Here is a 20,588-nt window from a genome sequence, read left to right as displayed (position 1 = left end):
GTTAAAAAATAATAATACAGCCTATGTTACAGTATAAAAGGTTAAAATAAAGTTTAGGCATAAAGTGGGAACTGAAATTACAATGAAAGCGGATGAAAAAGACATGTAACTACTCGTTCTGCTACAATTCAGAGTTTAAGGTAAAAACAGCAGCACAGGTGTTAGAATAAATAAGTAAAAATGTGAATTTAAATTAATAGAAAATCTTAAACTGAAAGTGGTATCTCCTGATTAATCATGAGCAGAAAAGTTCAGCAACAAAAGGCTCATGTGGAGAGCACCACGTGGATCACATGGGGGGGGGACGACAACAGCTCAGAGAAAAACGGACAAATCTAAATCTGGTCAAAAGGCTGATGTGAAGAAATGTAGAAAAAAAAAAAAAAAAAAAACACTTTGGAATTGCAGAAGGCACTGAATGAAGAAATAAAAAAAGGCCAGAGAATAACTGGAGCTACAGGTGTGAAGGTTAATTTCCAACTTATTTAGCTTTTTTCCAAAAAGAAGAAGAAGAACCAAAGAGGCACAAAGTAGATTCACAGTGATGCCGTGTCACAGATGGTTTGGAAAAGGCTTTTCATCTGATCACGAAGCCAAATGTGACCAGAGAGAGGAACATTTTTCATATTGAATGCAATAAGTCCTTGAGGCTAAAACAGGATTCCTTAAATAATTGACCTAATTAGACGGTTAAGAGGTTTCACAGTTATAACACATTGGTACTTTATCAGCAGTGTGGCTCTTTCAAGAGAATCTGGCTGATTTCTAACAAACTACGTGGAAATTTGAGTTTCTATCTGCACTGTTTGACTAACTTTGATCCAACTTATGTCACAGTGTGTAGCAGCAGCTGCCTGAGCAGAAGATGGCAGCAGTGAGCAACACAACAGTGAAACGAGCTCATCACAGCCTCTGAATGAGAAACACTAGCAGGAGCACCATTCATTTTGCCTTTCAAGAAGTGGGCTTTGGAACATTTTCGTTTTCCTGCTAATGCTCCACAAGTGTCTGTGACAGTGATTTGTGGTAATAAACAACAAAAAAAAAAAAGAAGAAGAGTGCACTATAGTGGACCCAACATGACCAGGGCAAAGCACAAGAAACATCTGGAGTACATGGAGTCAGCTGACAGTGATTCTGGTGTCCACACCGTTGCATGTCTTCTGACGGGTGCGTGCAAACTCAAATGTGACATGTTCACATATAGAGAAACTCGAAACATTGCACGATGAATTTCTTTAAAACACAGTAACATTTACGTAAGACAAAAGGTAAAAGGCATTCAAAGATTTTTCATAACCAGATACGAGACTGTCTTTGTCCTTTAAAAAGAACTTTTTTTTGCCTGGTTATTTCATGGTTAGTGCTGTTCCATCACGTACCGCTCCCTCCACTCCGTGTGCTTCGTCTATTTGAGCCGCTGAATTAGTGTGTGCGTCAGTCCCAGGCTGAGCAGCTGAAGGGTGGACAGCTGGGCTAAATGAGGGAAAGTTTTCAGCAGTTTCTCCCAGGTTAGTTCCAGCAGGCTGGGCACCACCAACCACACTTTGTACAAAGAGCCGGTCCTCCTGTTCCCAGACATGTTGACGACCCCGCCGTGGACGTACATACAGCCAGCCTGAGGGAGGGGAATAGTGTAGAAATTAGAGCTACAACAAGCAACAGTGGATTAATTGATTAGGTGATTGAAATTAAATTATAAAATTATTTTCCTTAAAGCTAAAGCCCAAATATTCTCTGGTTTCAGCGTAACTACTGTGAAGATGTGTTCAGCGTTCATACAGCTTTTGAAAAATCAAGCACTTTCAAGGTACCTAAACGAAACATTTCCAGACTTTTGAAGCCTTTATCATTACACTTAAATAACTATAAATGCAATAATGTAAAGTTAAGTTTAAAAAACTCCTTTATATCCACAATATACAAGTGTATATTGTCACTTTATTTCAGCAGCTGCAGGTTATTATCTGGTGTGAGACAACTAATTAATATGATGATGGGATCGTTTCATTTAAAATATCAGGATTTTTGGTTATTTTGGTGATTGTGTTGATAAAACACCGTTAGCTGGACAAAACCAGACATCTGAAGACGTCACCCTTGGCTCTGGGAAATTGTGACAGACATGTTTCACTATTTTCGGACATTTTATAGACTAAACTATCGGTCGGTTAATAGAAAAAAAATAAATTGGCACGTTATATTGATATTGAAAGTAATGATTAGTTGCAGCCCGACAGCAAACATCTACCTCCGTGTAGATTTCTTCTCTTTTTGTGTGAATGATGTTTCACTAACCGGAGTGACAGCAGCACAGTGAAAGTAGGCTGGTTCTGGCATGACGGCAGGCAGCTTGGTCCACTGAAAAGTCTGCAGGTTGATCTTCCATAGGTCAGACAGGATCAGCTCTCCGTTATAACCCCCACATATAAACACCTCTGGAGGAAGAAACGGAGTGAGACGTGGCTTAAAAAGAAGCCATTTTACACAGATGAGTCCAGATAATGTGTGAAACAATCCTTACCGTCTTTGACCTGCACACAGCTGTGACAACGGCGAGCTGCAGGATATCCTGTCATGACAATGACAAAGTAAATTCACTGTGAGGTCTTCAAAATCCTTTATTCAGCAAAAAAACAAAAATAAATGAATCCTGGAAATCATGGACCACAAACCTATTTTTTCATGAGGTTTGGTGACTATTTCCTCCCAGTAATTTGTCTCCAGGTTATATGTGTGAATCTGATGAAGACAAAGAGTATTAAACAGGTTAAATGAAGGGGTAACACTCCGCTCTGTCAGAGTTTCTCCACATGCTTGTTCCTCTCACCTTGTCCAGGGCGTATGATGTCCAGGAAGTCCCACCTCCAAAAATGTATATTCTCTGGCCATCATGAGCTAGTTCATGTCTGTACCTGTACAACCAAACATTCATTTTCAGAAATAAATAATAAATATTCTGTGGATTCACACATAATTTCATTGTCAAAACTCTCCCTGACCTCTCCTCAGGCAGATCTGAGGGTGCGTTGTTGGGTTTGAGGTGAGTCCACTCTCGGGTGGTCAGGTCCAGCCTGTGCAGGTCGGTGCTGTAAAGGTAGCCGGTTGTCCCTCCAAACACGTAGAGGTAGCCGTTTATGATCACCATCGCCTGGAAATACAGAGTGCTGATAGATGTATAGCATGTATATAACTGTGTATAGCAGTAAAAGAGTTTTCAATAAATGACGACACAGAACAACATTTTAGGATTTTGGCTACATGTCTACAGCAGCTACGAAGAGAAAGAGACAGTGTTACCTGTCCGTAAATCTTGTTGGGTTTCTTCCCTCTGCAGTTGAGCAGGTTCCACCGTTTGTACTGTACGTTGCAAACATGGACGTCATTGCCGTTGTTTTCACCAAATGGAATCCCGGTGCCACCAAACACAAGCAGGTTGTTTCCGTGTAAAACAGCTGAGAGAAACATCAACACTATCAGTCTCTAGCACAGTTTATTATCTAGTAAAAGCTGGTTGGAGGAAAAACAAGATGGAGGAAAAACAATCAGTATTAAAAGGTCCCCTGTGAATTTGTGGACCACTAGTGGCATCAGAGTAATGTTTAGATGAATGGGTCCCCATGTTGTTTGTGGCTCGAGTTTCTAACAGCAAATGCTGCACAGGTGTGATGTGCTGTAATGTGATAGACCACTCTACAGTCTGCAGATGGTGGTAATGAACAAAGACCACAGGTTCACTGAGACAAAAAAAATCTTTGAAAAACATTCAGAAAAAAAAGGTTTAGCAAGCAGGTTTTTTCCTTTTTCTCATTGTTAAAACACCCCTTTTACACTTTTCAAGACAGGATTGTTGTACAGATATTTCGCCTGACCATCTGTATAAAACATATACATTCATTACGGTCATATACAGTCATTGTTGTCCTGCCTCTCAGCCGGCAGCAGAGGTAGTGACAGAACTGAATTGATGTCTATGTAAAAAGGGTACACCCGAAAGATGGGACGCCACTAAATGCCTACAATGTTGTGTTACACGTCACGTCTCTTTTGCTTCCAGAAAGCCAGCATGCGGTCTAAAAATCACAGTCTGGGGCAGCAGTTTGCCTTCTTTGTTTGGTTCAGTGTAGAAAAAGCAAAACCAGCTCAATGGTGAATCTTCTTTACATCAATACTGTGTGACCTCTGTGTAAGCAGGGCTAAAGTGTAACTCATCAGCACAAATGAGTCCGTGAACATTTGGCATTAAGTTACTGAAGAAATCAGGCTACTACAGTGGTGACTGTAATCTCGGGGTTTGTTGTGTGTCAGACAGCATACATACAAGGCTTTAAAAAGGAGCCAGAGGAGTTTTGTCAACACGGTTTCTGGTTACATTCAGTGTTACTGGACAAAACACATGGTGTGCATCGTTGAGCTCGAACAAACGTGTGCAGAGCAAACAGTAAGGTGACCTGCTCATGCAAACGTCACACTCCACAAGGTTCCTTTAAATAAAACCAGTAGCTGCTTCTAAATGAAACACGTGGGGGTAATTCTGATTAAAATACGTCCTTACCTGACATGGAGGCCAGCTCCGTGGGCATGTAGCCCTCTGTGCGAACCTGCTGCCACGTGGCTGTGGCAAAATGAAACCGCCATAGCTCCCTGAAAAGAGGGTAGTCTTCGTTCTCCGAGCCACCTGCCTCCTCGAAGTCTGGGTTGTAGCCTCCGAACACATACAGGTTGGCGCTGTCTGCAACACAGCGGTGTCCACTCCGGGCGGGGGGCACACAGTGTCCTGTGGGAGGTTCAAGAAAGACAGAAATCATGAATGGAAAGGGAAATGATGTAACCATCTTTCACTCATGAATCTTAAACAACACAATACAAATCAAGTCGTCAAGTTAGACATAGAGACAGAGATAGCACATTAGCACCAAGCATCAAAACGACGTTTCTTGACAGCAGCAGGACCACTCAGTCACACAGGCAGTTTATCTGACACTGCTCAACAGTCTCATGGGGAGGTGATGTACAGCACCTTCTCTCAGAAACCTGTTGGGGATCCGCAGGTTGGGGCAGGAAGGGGAGAAGATGCGTCTAGCCTGGAGCCACCGTGCCCGCTTCTTGGAGCCTGTTCAGTCACAATAAAAGAAGTGAGAGGACGTAATAAGAGAGTGAAGTTAGTCCAGTTGATGTATACTGCCTGTATGAAGAGGTTGGACGACTGACACTCAAACGACTGTGTGATTAGACCTTTAGAGGATAAATCTGCCTCAAGGGAAAACGAACCGAATGAGTCTCTAATTGAAATGTTTACCACCAGAAGTAATCTTTTAGAAAGTGTGTCTCCGTTTCTGTCTACAATGTCAACCTTTCGATTTAGCTTGTTGTTGTTGTTAATGTCGGTGCAAATGTGTTTTCTGTCTGGACAAACATTTTGTGTCTGTAAAGTGACGCTAAGCTTGTCAGTTATCTGTCCTAGTTTGTCCCCTACATATGAAGCTAATGCTCTTCCCCCTCACTCTTTATCTACCAATCTTTTCATATGTGAAGAAGAGGGAGAAAATAACAATGACAACAGCGCTGTAGGGGTTCATTCACTCACTAATGTCTGCTGACTTCCGTAGCACCGTTAGCTAGCTTCGGCCCGTGTGCTGCAGCGGTGATAAGTTGCACCAAAGCTCAGACAAAACTCAAACAAATGAGCACACAGGGACCAACCCAGGACGCCTTGCGTTACCTAGACTGACCTTTAGTCTGCTGTTTGCTTTGCTAACTGCTCCGGGCTGCTGCAGAGCGCTCGGTCTTGTTTACAAACCTGAGTCTCGGATGGAGGGCCTCCACGACAGTTTCTCAAACTTATTGAGCTGACTGAAGGTTTCGTCCTGTTCCGACGACATCTCGACACACACGGACAGGATTCACATCCAGACATGGACCGGGACCCGCTTCGGTTTGGACAGGCCTGGTGGCATCAGACCGCAGCCTCCAGCAATCACATCAAAATAAAGAAACCCCACCGCCGACCGTCCACACCTGCTGCTGGCTGCGGCGTCACGGCCAGCTGGTCTGCGCCGACCAATCAGAGGAGAGATAAAGAGGGAGGGGGTGGGGCTTCATGTCGCGTTCAAGAGTCACATGAGGATGTTTGGAAAAACTGCGGTTACTACAAATGTTGATACAGAGCACTCTTTGTAAAAAAACAGGTAAGCAGGTTAATAAATAATAAATTATTCACCCGCTCCAGACCTGTCACAGGCAGAAGTAACACAGCACTAGCATAAATACTGTATTAATATTGACTAGTAATCTAATAGATGTGTTGTCTTTATTGATTAATCTGTAGGTTGTTCTCTCAATTAATTAAAGTAAAAGACATGTACATCAAAATTTCCTAAAGCTTAAAGGGATGTCTTCAAATAGCTTGTTTTGTCTAACTAAAAGCCTAAAATCCAAAGATATTGAATTTATAATCTCCTAAAACGATGAAAAGTAACACATTCTCACAAGTGAGAAAATGGAATGAATACATGCATGGGATTCATTTAATTTAATGTGTATTTTCTTCCAGATAACTATGTATAACTGCACTGGATCTTGCTAAACAAGCATGGGGTGAGGCATAACCTTTGATTAAACAAGCCTAAAGTTAACCTCTAAAGACCTGGCGTACACATACGTGGACATCACATTTTGGGTTATATTACCATAGTAGTTAATTCTGCTTAGCTGGGGCCGTATGGACATGTATGTGGGCAAAATTGTTGATATTTCATACTGTTTTTTGCACTGTGATTTTCAAAATATGTTTTGTATGTGTTATAAATACATGCAAAAGCAGTCAGGAAAAAAAAACTGCTATGTTCAGGGTGGAAATAAAGAGTTTTGCACAAAGGTGACTTTATTGTGTTTTCTGGAAATTAAGACCGATTGTCCACATATGTGGACATAATTTTTCTCTAAAACTACACCATGTAAAAAGATGATGCTTAGGTTTTATACTTATCAGGGTCCAATAAGCCCAAATAGCATGGAGAAATAAAAAATGCATATCAAACAAGAGCTCGGGTCTTAAGAGGTTAAATATAGGGATCAAAGCTCAGTGGCAGTGCTAACATATTGTTGCACTAAAAGCCATGGTTTTATCTTCACTTTACTATTGTATATTAGACAATAGTTTTAAGTCAAGATATACACTCTCCACCTAAATGTTTGAAGCTGCACAGCAACATATAACCTGACATAAGCATACTTATTCAAGTGCTTGTGGGAAATAAATGAGATTTACTATCCAGCTTAGATGACGGACAAGTGTTTAGTTACTTTGAGAGAAACAAGTGCTCGGAGTGACTCCCTCTGATCAACCTTTCCCCCAGATCAGCGGGGGGCTGCTTTGCTGACATGCAGTAATCTGGATTTGAAGCTCATTGGGATAGGCTGAAGGAGCAACACAGAACAAACAGACCAATCCCATGAGGAGCTGCTACTTTTCACACACACTGTGTGAAAATAAGCATGGCCCAATTAAGAATTGTATCAGGAGTGGTATCAGTGACTGTCACTGAGCAGATGATCATGAAATCATAATTGGATCAAAGACAGTCTTTTGTTTGTCTTTTCGGTGTCATTTCTTGGCTGTTCACTACACTAAAAACACCTCTCAGCAAAAGTGTTAATGTTTAACAATTAAGGCCCTAACCGCCTGTCCAGACCTGCCTCTGCTGAGATAGTGCGCCTTTTTAGATGTTTTACAGGGTCAACCATGTTCCCTCACAAGTTTAGTTTAGTGAAACTAAAATGCAGATCGTGCAGAAGCTCGGCCTCAGTTAGTTAACGTAACGTTTCCTCTCCAAGTAATTCCTCAGTAGATTAAAACGTTGGGAATGAAATGAAACCGGCCTACGAAATGTCACTGACAGAGAGAAGCTCCTGAACAATGAGCTGCAGCTGTGTTAATTACATCAAACAGGAGATGAGTCATCAACTTTTTGTTGCATTCCTTGATCCACTCACAGATACACAGATTGATTCAAAGTGATAAGTCTGGCTGGGAGATGCACTACATTCATGCTTTTTGTTTGCTTATGCATGAGGAGATGAATGATGTTGTTTACATCTGACATAGATTTACCAAAGTGCTGTCGTGTTGTTTTGCATCAACACAGGATTATGGAAGGCCAATAGATGTCTTCTGAAATAATCCACCACAATGCAAGAGGTTTTCAGTATCTTCACATGGACACATTTGGAGTCGAGTGACATAAGTTGAACTAAAGTGTGACTCTGTGCACAGTTTCATTAACTGAGGCCTTTGTCATGTCACTGCAACTTGGTAAGGGGTGAGCAACGTGGTGACACGTTTTCAGAGCCACCAGACAAAGACAGAGATTTACACGCTCAGACATAGACAACCACAGCATTAGTGGGGACACATGTTTTGTTTTAGTCGCATGAATGTGCTCACCTCTTGGCTCCATGTGGATAGAGGATCACAGTTTTGAGATAAAAATGCACTGATGTGATTTCTGTACTTGTGGTCGTCATCTTGTGGTAAGCATGGGTCTCGTGACCTGAGGAGGTCGCACTTCATCCATCACAGACACACCTCAGGTCATGTGTGACTCCTAAGGCCTTTTGTGACGTGGAAATACAACAAAATTTATTTAGATTTTTCCATGGTAAAGACAACAGATCAGCAAGCTTACCTCCTCCTGTGCTTCGTTAAGAATGACTGCCATGTCAAGCCGAGGTGATTTTATTTATCCATCCATAGTATTTTTGTAGTACAAAGTTCCCAATTTTTAGACCCTTGATTTGGTTAAGAAACTGTGGGGAAAGGGGGAAGAAACCTCAGGGAGAGATAAGTGTCATTTGCGGAGCCAAGACAATATTAAACCAACAAAGTACAACACTACTGATACACCCGCAGCATTTAAATGTTAAATTGTTATTTAGGGTGTGTCTTATTAAATGTGGAGCTTTGGATGGTGATGTGTGACGAGAATAAACGTGGTGGTCAGTGGGATTGGATGGAGCTGCGTCGAATGGGGCCTCTCTGAAGCTTTCCTAACAATAATTGAACATATCAACATTCAGGAAAGCAATATTTCTATTAGGACTTTTGTATTAGACTGCATTAGTTTTAGGTGTATCTACTAAAAACTAAAAACTGCGTCATGCGTATGCTTGCAACATAAAATAATATAATACTTATTTTAAGTACTGAGTGCAAATCTACAGAATAAGCAATATAACAGAAAAGAGTGGCAGTAAGGAGCCATATGTACATCCAGAGATGTAAGAGGTTAATGGAGAATATCTTATGTATAAATGTAAACTAGTTAATGTCAAGGTGCAGTAACAGAATATTCACAATGGAAAAAATGTAATGATCACAATATCAACCAGAACTGTTCTGGGCAGGTTATTTCTTCACCAGTTAATAGATGTTTACCAGAATAATGTGTGAGATAAGAGGCTAAAATTACACTTTAATTATTCATATGTATAAATCACATTTTTCTTGGCCACAGGGAGCCTGCGAGGAAACTTTGGCCTTGTTTCAGCCTCCCGGTGGGCTACTTCCATCATAGATATACGCGTGATAGAAAGACACGCACTTTATCACTCAGGACTTTTTGATCAACCTCACACAAAAAAAACAAGTCAGAAATCATTTTTTTAATTTTAATGTCGACTTGCGTCCTTGCAAAGTTGATGACACTGCCGCTAAGCACCGCGGTGGGAGTGCAGCCCCGCTCTGTGGAGTGTATTTCTAGGCTCGGGGCCCCTCCTCTCCGGAGCCTGGTCGCTGGAGGTTGATGTCACTGAGGGAGAGAGAGAGAGAGAGAAAGCGTCTTCAGGACAGGACCCAGCCAGGCAGAGCTGGTCAGGGAAACACCGAGGATCCACTGAGAGCCGCAGAAGTGGGCGATGTTGCAGCTCGGATCTTGTTTATGGACATTGTGGGAAGGCTGTTGATACAGTCCAGAGGGCTTGTAGGTACATTCAAGCTGAGAGGTTGAGGTAGCCTCATCGCCGCAGTATTTTTAGCTCTCCTCCGAAAAGGAATACAAAAATGTCGTCTCCAAGTCCGGGCAAGAGGCGAATGGATACCGACGTGGTGAAACTGTATCCTTTCCAGATCATAAACAAGCCCAAATAGCCAAACCAGATAGTCTTTGTGTTGAGATAGCTGTCAGCTCTGTGGTGTTGGTGGATTACAGTGTTTGTTCCGATGTCTTCTGTACACGGATGTGTCCTGTGTGGCTGCTAGCTGCGTGAGGTCCATAGGTTTAGAGAAAAGTTGATGTTAATGTGCAGCTCTGTGTCTAATGTTAGATCGTGGACGTTAGCTAGCTCGCTGGTAAGTTAGCATGACGGCGAGGAGGCTTCACATTTAACGCTGTCTGAGCCAATAACTGTGCTGTTAGCCAGCGTTAGCTCGCTAATACATTAGCAATGCTCGTCTTGTTTGTATCGACCGAGAATTAGCGACGGAGTCTGTCGCAATATTAAGGCTGGCTGTGAACTCTGTTAGCCTTAGCTTGGCAGCGACAAGTTAGCTTGTTAGCCGTGTATATGTGGTCCCACCGCACTGACAACACAGTTTGCAGGAACAGAGAGGACTTTTATGTTTTGGAAAAGCTCCTTTGAAGTGACACGTTCAGTTTTTCATTATTTTGTCGCGTTTGCAGTTGAGGTTAGCTAGCTAGCTACCAAGAGAGAACAAATGGGGTCGGTGTAACGTTGGCGTAACCTTAACAGAGACGATCTTTGTTAAATAAGCTAAAAATAAGCTAACCAACCGCATAAATTAACGCGAGGAAACATAAAAACACATTATGAGCTTTTGTGCTCTTTAAAGTTGTTGCCATGATACAAAGGAAAATCTTGCTAAGCGGAGCTAAACAAAACATAAATTGTATTCTCAGTGAATAAGTCACGGTCGTCCTGTTTGACACTGATTATACAGTAAAAACTATGATTTTATCAAATGCAACGATCATTAAAAGGCCAATGGATATGCTGTGCCTTTTTTTAAATATTTTTTTTCTTAATAACGTCCCTCTCTTGAAGTGTCACATGATGCTGCTTTAAAGTCTTTACTGCAGAGATTTATTGTAACAAAACATCATCGTCGAATATATATATTTCGGTGTTATTGTTGCTAACAATTTGCAGCTGAAGTTTGCATGAAAGGACCTCTGACAGCATGAGCGGAATTGTTTTGTTTTTGTCCTGCAGCCAGTGCTGCTCTCTGATTGGTCGTCCTGTTACCATCCGGAACACGGTAGAGGGCGGGGCTTCACACACAGCTGATCGAGGAACAACAAGCGTGCTGTGCGGGGCACATGCAGCAGGGATGGGGGCTGGGAGCATCCAGTCCAGTCCGGTCTGGTCCAGGGACAGAGCCTCAGCATGCTGAGAGGGAGGACATGTTGTTTCCACCTTAGAGCAGACAGACAACCTGTGCTGAGACAGGCAGTTGGTTCAGTTAATCAATTTCTGACGTGAGGATTTCCGTTTTTCTTCTCCTCTTTTTTCCTTGTAAACTTTAGTCAGACAAAACAAGCTTTTTTTGAAGACTTCACTTCTGGCTCTGCGTAACTGTGATGAGGATTTTTTTTTTTTTTACATTTTAAAGACTAAATGAATAATCAATTAACCCCAAAAAGTAAATGAAATGCAAACCAAGAATAAGAACAGTCATTAGTTGCAGCCCTACAGACAGGATACATAGTTAGTATAGCTTTAGTCCTTACAAGTACTTTGAAGAGAATTTTGAAAATGTTGCTAATTAACTAAATTTAGTTTAAAATGTTGATGGAAAGTTTTACATAAAAACAACATTTAGACTTGGTTACAGTCAGATTGACAGTAGAAAATGTCACCTAAATACACCCAAACATGTTGGGTAGTCGTGGTCATGTTGGGCTTTGGATTTAATCAGTCATTATTAAATTCACTTGTGTTAATTTCATAATTTAGCATTTCCCTTTATTATATATATATTAAATTCCTATATTTGACTCCATCTCTACAGTAACCGGTCATTGAGCCTATTCTCAATGACTGAGTGTAACAATGTTGTAACAAACAACTTTTGTGGTAACTTTTTTAGTAGAAGTGTGGTTCTACCAGGACCTACATAAAACATGATCAAATGCAGGCATATCATTAATGACACCCAGGTAAATTACGGTAGTTTTTCTACATGGATTTATGTATGTGCTGTGCTGCGCGGTGATAGTAACGTAGTAGATTTTTAGCACAGATATGATCATGGCAGTACGGTCGTGTCTATAGACAGATGCAAACAAAGCTTTTTTCTGTTTTTGTTTAGTTTCGCTGACACCATTGTAAATATGGATGAGAGATCTGAGAACAGATAGTTGGAGTCACTAAAGAAAAACATGTTAGGATCCATCAGTTGTTGTCGTCCTCGCTGATCTTGTCTCAGCAGTTCGCAACAGGTCCCGAGTGAAGCGCCGCGGGTTTAACAGGAGATGCCATACATAGTTGTGGCTTTAAATCAAATATGTTAGATTGAACCACTGTGACAGAGAACATTTGACTCTAGTCTGCTGCCGCAGCTGTCAGGGGACCGACGCAAACATCAGTTTATGTCCAACACATGCACATCAGGCTGGACCAAATGTGTGGCCACGTGGCCTACTGGGGGTCAGTAGAGTGAGTCACTTTAAGTTTCTTAACAGAGCAGGCGAACTTAATGTCGTAAGAGCTAGATGTATGAATTGGGCAAAAAATAAACAATCAGTGCTGATAAATCACCGGGGACTGTGAGTCAAAATAGAGCTTTTTTCCCTTGTGTAGTTACATTAGTCCTGAGTGAGTGTATGCCTGGGTTTCTATGGATAAGCCCTGGGGAAAGGCGTAAGAGAGACATGCACATTTTTACTGCACAGGCTTACATCTAGAACAGGTTTTATTTATAGCACCCATTGCCTCAGATCACATTCAGAGCTACTCTGTCTTCTTGGTCAGTGGTTTGCAAAGCTTTTTCTATGAAGTGACTGAGCTATTCAGGCCGTCTTCTCTGGTACACTGCTTTATGGAATAAAGCTATGCAGTGCCATAATTCGTGTTTAGCTAAATTAGCATCCGTCCGTTGCCGTGGTTAGATAGTTGGGACAGATGACAGGAGGATTTATGACAGGATGATGAAACAGGGTGTGACAGTTGCTTGTGAGGTTTTTGTGTTTGTTTTTTTTCTCCGTCTGTCGTGTCACAGTCACACAGCCGTTGATTAGAGACGTTCAGCCTTCCTGCTGTCGTCACACACTGTGATTATGACACATCCTCCCTGCTCAGGTCGCCATCCGTCCTCTCCGCCTCAACCTGCACAACAGATGAAAGTTACCAACAGCCTGCATCTTATTGAAGGCAGCACATTAATGCTCAATACATGTGATGTTGATTGTCAGTAGACCCTCCATTGATGTCTGCGCTGACAGTGTTGTTCTCCTTTTTTTAAAGTCTATGTTAAGTTCTCTACAGTGAGACTGACAGCTCTCTTTGTGTTTGATAAGATGTTATCCTGAGCCGAGTGTGAGGTTTTTCTGTTGTTCTGTTGTTCAGAAGACCTGTTGTATTTTGCTGACACTACACTATTGATCCCCAAACCACCACTCATGTTATTGATCCTTTGTGTGACCTCTGCCCAGACACGTTTACAGAGAGAGAAACGGGCACATTTGGACCCAGCAGCTCTCGGCCTGTTTTTGATTAATTTTTGTTGTGAATATGTGTTTGAAATTGTTTGAATTCTCTACCTCTCCTGCTGCTTGTATTTCGGGGGCGTTCCTTTTCCCTAACCAGCCGTCAGCATTGAGAGCAAACACGAGGTCACCATCCTCAGTGGACTCAATGAGTTTGTGGTCAAGTTCCACGGACCACCTGGAAGTAAGAGTCTCCTTAAATGTATTGATTTTCACATTGATTCTCCCTCTCATTGAGCGGTATTTCGTGTACTGTAAATTTAATCAGCACATAGTCTGTGTTACGTGTGAGTTAAACATTTCATTTTTACATTACATTAACTTGGGAATGTCTTTGAATGGAGTTTATATTGATGTATCTTTTCTTTCCAGCACCGTATGAAGGAGGTGTGTGGAAGGTCCGAGTGGACCTACCGGATAAATACCCCTTCAAATCCCCATCGATAGGTATGAAATAGTTCTGCGTTTCTGCATATTTGTGCCAACGAGTAAAGCCTTGAAATGTCCATATTAACTTTAGAAACCTGCTTCCTTTTTTTGATAGGATTCATGAATAAAATCTTTCACCCCAACATTGATGAAGCGTAAGTAGGCCCACAGTATTTTCCACGGTGGATTATATGCTGCAACGCTCACTCTGTCTGCACCTTGGTTGCTTTAACATCCTATGCAAGGCTGTCATGTTGTTCTCACAGTGTTTTGTCCTTTTTCAGGTCAGGAACCGTGTGTTTAGATGTCATTAACCAGACATGGACGGCTCTCTACGGTATGTCACAGCCACAGCTCTCATCGTGACAGTCATAGTCAATAAGAAGACAGCAGCTTATACATCTACGGCGCAGCTTCAGGCAGAGCATCTTGGTTTAATCGGCTTACGCCTTAGTGATAACTGCCGCTTGTATTGAGGTCATGCATTGTGCACTGATACATAAGAAGGCCCTGAGGTTGACAGACAGTGAACACACTCACCTGGAGGGGAATTTTTCTCACTTTGTTCCTGTTGATCAACTTGACAATGAACGCAGAACTCTTCCAAACTTCTATCAGTGGTGCACAGATTTAGGTTTGCATGTGTTCAGTCTTTATGTGTAACAGACGAGTTAACTCATATTCAGTCATATTGATGGATATCTCAACAGTACGTCACTTTTCATAAAGCGGTTGTTCACATTTTAGACTTAATGGAAAAGAGTACATTTGTTTTGAAACTTAAAACCATCTGTGTTTTGAAGAACGAGAGAGAGGGACAGCTGAGGAACACTTTAGTTTATTTGCTCTTTGGCTTGCTTTTGGTCCGCCGCTTAGTTTGTTTTTTTTGACGTGTTGTGTACGTGAAAACACCCTGATAAGTATTTGTGTGTTCTGCGGGGGTGGTGTGACACCAGTGTGATGAGTAGTTAGCACAGATAATAGTCTTTAGCTATGATGACTAACAGGCTGAACAGTTGAAGAAGACTACAGTCAGTAACCTTGTCTGAAGTAGCGTTGTGATTTTGTTTAGGTGTTACTGAAACCTTAACATCAGAATAATAATTATAATTAGTTTCAGCACGTGTGATTCATTGATGTTTATCCCTTAAATGCTGCTGACAGCATATTTATATGCACAAAACAGCCTATAGTAGTTGTAAAATCCTCCAAAGACACAGCAAATGGATAATTGCAGTGTTTGATGCTGAGAATTCAAATTCAAATGTGCACTATCAGCTCACTTGCACTGATCTGAACTTGCAGTTACTTTGTTAATGTTTCTATACGTCAACACTGGAAACAGCTCTGGCTTAGAGGCATTACGTTTTCGGGTTGTCCGTCCGTCCCTTCAAATTTGGCCCAAACTTTCACTTGGACTCCAGGATGAACTGATTAGATTTTGGTGGTCAGAGGTCAAAGGTCTCTGTAACTTCACAATGCACATTTTTGTCCACAAGAATTGATTTGCTTATAGTGACAACATTTCACACAAATGGCAAATAGGATGAAATGATGATGTGATGGCATTTTATATCCAAAAGGTTAAAGGTCAACATCACTGTGACATCGTAATGTTTTGCAAAAACACTTTTCTATCCTTTACAAAAATACAGACTACAATTCTATGTTCAATCAGAATCAGTATTATTGGTCAGGTGTGTGAACACATCACAAGGAATTTGTTTTTGGTTTTTTTTTTTGTGGTTTTTCTCAATTAACTTACACACTTTTAAACACACAGCAGAACAAGAACAATAAACCTTAACAAAGTCAAGTCAAAACTAACTTGATTGGCTGATGGAGGCGCACAACTAAGGTGGTGTATTTAGTTTCCGGTTAGAGACAAGATCTCATGGTGCGTCTGAGCAGGAGGCTTCACTCAGTCATCTGTCTCATGCACATCCGATGGAACAGATCCGCTCCTATTTTAATCAGTCCAGCTGTCTGTGGTGAAACAAAGCAGCCATACAGCTGTTTGAACTGAGAATTTCATTACAAGAGAGACCTCTAGTGGATCATGTTGAAGCTCCACACGTGATGGAACAGCTCAGTGTTGGAATAATGAGAGCTCACACGTTTCTTTGTAGCTTTGTTCTCTGCACTGACTCCTCTTTCTCCTTGAATCCACTAGACCTCACCAACATCTTCGAGTCATTCCTCCCTCAGCTGCTCGCCTATCCCAACCCCATCGACCCTCTGAATGGGGATGCAGCCGCCATGTACCTGCACCGGCCAGAGGATTATAAACACAAGATCAAAGGTAGCACACCAGTGTCTTACACCCGTGTCCTCAGTAGATCAGTAGATATTATTTGATAAGGAAAAAATACTTGAGGAAAACGTCAGTTGGCAAAATGACCTTAACTCAATTTACTCACCATCCAAATGTAGCATAAAAATTTTAACCTCGTTTCTAGAAAATCTGCAGGAGGTGATGATATATGACTTAATAGGAATAATCGTTCTTTACTTAATATGATAATATTAGGAGTTGGTTCATCATGATAACCTGTTGGAGCTAATTCTCCAGTCTGGTACCAGTTATCAATGTCAGAAGAAGAGGGCGCTAGTCAAATCTAAAATGGTGGAAAACAACATGGAGACTGTGCTGAAAATCTGCCATTTGTGTTTGTTTTTATTTGTTAATTTGAGGAACTTTGCTGTCTGTTAATCATTCAGTTCAGATCTGATCTGATGATGCATTTAAACCCTCTGAACATGACAGTAATATGCCTTGAAATTGAAATTGCTGTCAGTTTTTCCCAAATGATGTAAACTGACTATGACTGACAGTTACAGACGAGTTTCTCGCCCATACCTGAGGTACCTGAAATAATCTGTCGATGTGTGAAGGCGTTGGAAGCGGTGAAGCTGCTGTGTTGCGAAGTAGCTGTGGACGTCACGTGGACCCTGTCATCCATCTCTCTCCCTCCTTGTGTGTCTTTTTCAGAGTACATCCAAAGGTACGCCACAGAGGAAGCTCTAAAGGAGCAGGAGGAGGGAGGAGGCGACTCGTCCTCAGCGAGCTCCATGTCAGACTTTTCGGAGGACGAGGCTCAGGACATGGAGTTGTAGTGAAGGGGGAGATCCTGTCCCCTTCGCCTCACAACAGACTGTCATTTCCTAGAGAGCAGAAACTCAGTACTATATTCATATTTAAACAAGACAATTTTTTACAGCGACACAAGGATTTTTATTGCTACACAAGGATTTGCAGTATGATATTGCAGAATACGAACCCTTATTTAGGAATTCATGACCACCTGCCCTTCACCCTCCTCTTTGCCTCCAGAGCCTGTTTAGATCAGAAAGGAGTGCATCATTCATTTCCATGATCTGCAGTGGCTTCAATCAAGGCTTTCACATTGCTTGACCAAGTCCAGACTGAGCAGCGAGACCAACGCATTAAAAGCAGTTTGTTTACACTCAGTTTCTTAAAAGCCACACCTCTTCAGCACCTCACCGACAGAGGACTGCAGGAAGACAATCCACGATTTCTGAGCAATTGCGGCTTTTAAAGAGCGTGGATTCTCCTTTTTTTTTTGATGCACTGTCACACTTCATTTTATTTTTTCCCCCTGAGGAGCTGCCATCACAATCATCACCTCCGAGGAGCCGAAGGCCACGGCGTGGTCATGTGTTCGTCGTGGTACAGACTGGCGTGGCTGCAGACGGGCCTCTCTGACAGGACTGCCCTCTGTGCGAACCTGCTGACACATCAAACACACTATCAGACAACCAATGCATCAGCCGTGACAACGCCACAGCATGCGTGTGTGTTTCTTTAGGCGTGTGTGTGTGTGTGTGTGTGTGTGCCTGTGTGCCTGTGTGCATGTGTGAATGTGTGAATGTAATCCAGGGAGAATCATGGCGTACTGATAACCTGTGTCGTACTGACCCCTGATGCTCAGCAGAAATCAACACCCATCTCCTCCTCTTCCTCCTTCTCCTAACCCTCCTCCTCTTCCTCCTTCTCCTCTCCGTTTTAGGAAAGTGTTTGTCATTCTCTGAGTATCTTTGTATATTGTGGCATGACACAGAAGTAAAGTTGTGTAGGGCTTTGTGGAGCTGTAACGCTGTAGACATGGAGGACACCTGTGCGTAGGGCGTCCCTCTGGGAGCCGGGCGGGGTTCGGTGGGGTTTATCCAGGTCCTTGTTGAATTTTCGAACTTCTTAACTTTGCCTATTGCTTGTGTTGAACTATAATAGGTGTTTGACTTGCGTAGGGATAGTTAGTTTTTTTTTTTTTTTGCGGGTGGTGAATTCTATCATAATGTATGGTTTAATACTTATATAACACTCTAGTTTAAAGACTAATTGTCCTGTAAAGATGAGGAGAGTTGATACATCTTTGTCTGTGGGATGACTCTTTGTTGAATCAGATCCTCCAAAGACATGTTGCACCCCTGCTCCCCTGCACCCACCTTTCTTATGCAAATGTGTCCGTCAAAGATAATTTACGTTGTCAGACAGAAGTGCTCTTTGTTTCAGCCATTCAATGCTGTCACATTTACTTTTTTCGTGCTGTTGATGGCCTGTTGTTTTCCAAATGGTGGGACCAAAATCAAATGGATGTACAAGCTTAGTTTCATAAATTTGAGGAGGAGTTTATGCTGAGATTGAGTGAGAAGACAATAATGTTCCAAACTCTGGAGTGGCCATCTTAGATTACTCCAAACTTCAAAAGCCGGTTTCTTCTTCTTCTGCTTCTTCTTCTTCAGTAGACAGTTTAAAAGCTTTTGTCCTGGTTTCTCCCCTGGAAACATTCATGTGGAGGCATTACCAGAGCAGTACAGTTTACTGTTCATGTTTCATGATGGCACACTTTGTTTTAGCGCAGGCTTGAAGCCTGATACATGTTTGTAACATGTGCTCATCGCTGAGCAGATCAGTTTATATTATACGCTATTTCTAGAAGGAAACAAAAATGAGACTCTTCACCATCAAAATGGAATATTTCTTCTAGTTTGGAGAACAATGGATTATAATCAAAAGTTTAATTAATTATCCCTTTATATATTTGTAAAAAGATATCAGGATCTCTTCCATGGTGTCTGTGAGAGGGTTTACCTTCATTTGAGAATTAACATAGGTTGGTGAAACTAGCATGTTTGTTTTGGCACGGCCTATAAAATATATTTGTTAAATAGCCGAGTTAAAATGGCTGTCATTAGCCTTGGTAACCAAATAAACAGTCTGTTGGCGTAGCTCTTAGGACTACATGATGTCACAGTCAATTTACAACAAAAACACAAACCAATGTCCAGCCTTGTTGTTTGTCATTACCTGGATTCATCCGTGTATTATGTATTTTTTTTTTTTATTAACAAGACACATATATTTGATGCCTGTAATTTGTTTGAATGTTTTTATTTTTGTCTTTTAAGCCCTATGTCCAGGATACAAGTCGAGATATCCCTGATTTTTAAAAAGCAAAAAATGAATAAATGTGCTTCCCTTGTAACTTGAAGAAAGAAATAAACAACAAAAAATATATGAACTATGTCAGCATTTTGTTTGTGTCTCTAGATTTCCATTTGATTCAAATGAGTTATTCAAATTATCTGATTTGTTTCATAAGGATTCACATGTATTTGTCTCTCTTCCATCCACTAGATGGCAGTCCTATCTGTCCTATATCCTTCTGACAGACTGCAGAGGTCAATAAAGTGTTTGTATGAGGAGGTCCATCAACAAACTTTAACAGTTTTTAGATAAGCCCTCATTTATTATTTATTTACCATAAATAACCTAAAATATGAAATCACATTGCTAACACATTGTTTTACATGACTCCCATCAACAGGAGGTTATAGCCATCCATCCATCCATTGTTTATAATGCATATCCTTAAAGGTGGAGGGGGGGGGGGCTGAAGCCAATAGGAGATTATTCTAATTGTATAATGAATTTTCACAGTTTTTATTGTTTGTTTTATTGTTTTTCTTGTGATCTGACCTCAGAAAAAGGTTGTTTGCTGTCAGTGGAAAGGCCTTTTGAGGTGTCACAGTAAGAAAAGCACACGTATAAATAATCAAATGAATAATGGCTGGATCCATTTAGCTCCTTCAGGTTCAGGGTCCTGATATAATGCGCGCTGACTTGCTGTCACACTGTCATGACTCAATGAGCGCCCTTGTTAATGTCATTAGTAACACCTGAGCGTTACCTGATACGACCAGTCAAAATGTCCACTGTGGAAAAAAGTCTACTGGTGAAAACTTTGAAATTATGGTTCACAGTCTAATAATTTAGATATAGCAAGTCAAAATTTGGACATTTTAGCTCATAATTGTTACTTACTAGGAACATTTATGTTCTACCGAACTTTTTGTCTTTATTTCCTTTGCTGGCAGAAATTGGCTCCCACACTAAGTGTTTGTCTTCACACA

At 41.3% G+C, this 20,588-nt stretch overlaps 2 protein-coding genes across 3 annotated transcripts in view; one reads left to right on the top strand and one right to left on the bottom strand.

The window, feature by feature from the left end:
• Nucleotides 1-443: 443 nt before the first annotated feature.
• LOC139201475 (kelch domain-containing protein 10-like) lies at nucleotides 444-5,953 on the bottom strand. Its single transcript, XM_070830801.1, has 10 exons — nucleotides 5,801-5,953; nucleotides 5,021-5,113; nucleotides 4,556-4,777; nucleotides 3,301-3,455; nucleotides 3,003-3,151; nucleotides 2,831-2,915; nucleotides 2,676-2,742; nucleotides 2,525-2,572; nucleotides 2,299-2,438; nucleotides 444-1,618 (listed from the first exon to the last, which is right to left on the bottom strand). Exons 1-10 carry the CDS (start codon nucleotides 5,880-5,882, stop codon nucleotides 1,409-1,411), a joined length of 1,251 nt encoding a protein of 416 aa, XP_070686902.1. The 5' UTR covers nucleotides 5,883-5,953; the 3' UTR covers nucleotides 444-1,408.
• A 3,890-nt stretch (nucleotides 5,954-9,843) lies between these two features.
• Nucleotides 9,844-20,588, top strand: part of LOC139201110 (ubiquitin-conjugating enzyme E2 H-like) — a 160,483-nt gene continuing 149,738 nt past the window's right edge. Inside the window, exons 1-7 of one of the 2 annotated variants that reach the window (XR_011584309.1) lie at nucleotides 9,844-10,113; nucleotides 13,832-13,908; nucleotides 14,097-14,171; nucleotides 14,269-14,308; nucleotides 14,438-14,490; nucleotides 16,327-16,455; nucleotides 17,146-18,802. Coding sequence is in view for 1 of the 2 variants with exons in the window: in XM_070830345.1 (XP_070686446.1) it covers nucleotides 10,061-10,113; nucleotides 13,832-13,908; nucleotides 14,097-14,171; nucleotides 14,269-14,308; nucleotides 14,438-14,490; nucleotides 16,327-16,455; nucleotides 17,146-17,270 (552 nt within the window). In the remaining variant the exon portion in view is untranslated. Of the gene's footprint in view, nucleotides 10,114-13,831; nucleotides 13,909-14,096; nucleotides 14,172-14,268; nucleotides 14,309-14,437; nucleotides 14,491-16,326; nucleotides 16,456-17,145; nucleotides 19,675-20,588 lie in introns of those variants that run through there. The other variant, XM_070830345.1, reaches the window with a different exon arrangement.

This window comes from Pempheris klunzingeri, chromosome 5 (assembly GCF_042242105.1).
Source record: "Pempheris klunzingeri isolate RE-2024b chromosome 5, fPemKlu1.hap1, whole genome shotgun sequence".
NCBI classification, from domain to species: Eukaryota; Metazoa; Chordata; class Actinopteri; order Acropomatiformes; family Pempheridae; genus Pempheris; species Pempheris klunzingeri.
Note: the sequence above shows the minus strand (reverse complement) of the source record. Positions and strands in the feature narration are given on the sequence as shown.

Bases quoted from the DNA above. Each gene is read 5' to 3' on its own strand.
- LOC139201475 (XM_070830801.1), bottom strand. From the start codon at position 5,882: ATGTCGTCGGAACAGGACGAAACCTTCAGTCAGCTCAATAAGTTTGAG. The intron at 3,456-4,555 runs GTAAGGACGTAT...TGTTTCTCTCAG, and splicing joins GGAGCTGGCCTCCATGTCAG to CTGTTTTACACGGAAACAAC. The intron at 3,152-3,300 runs GTAACACTGTCT...CTGTATTTCCAG, and splicing joins CCAACAAGATTTACGGACAG to GCGATGGTGATCATAAACGG.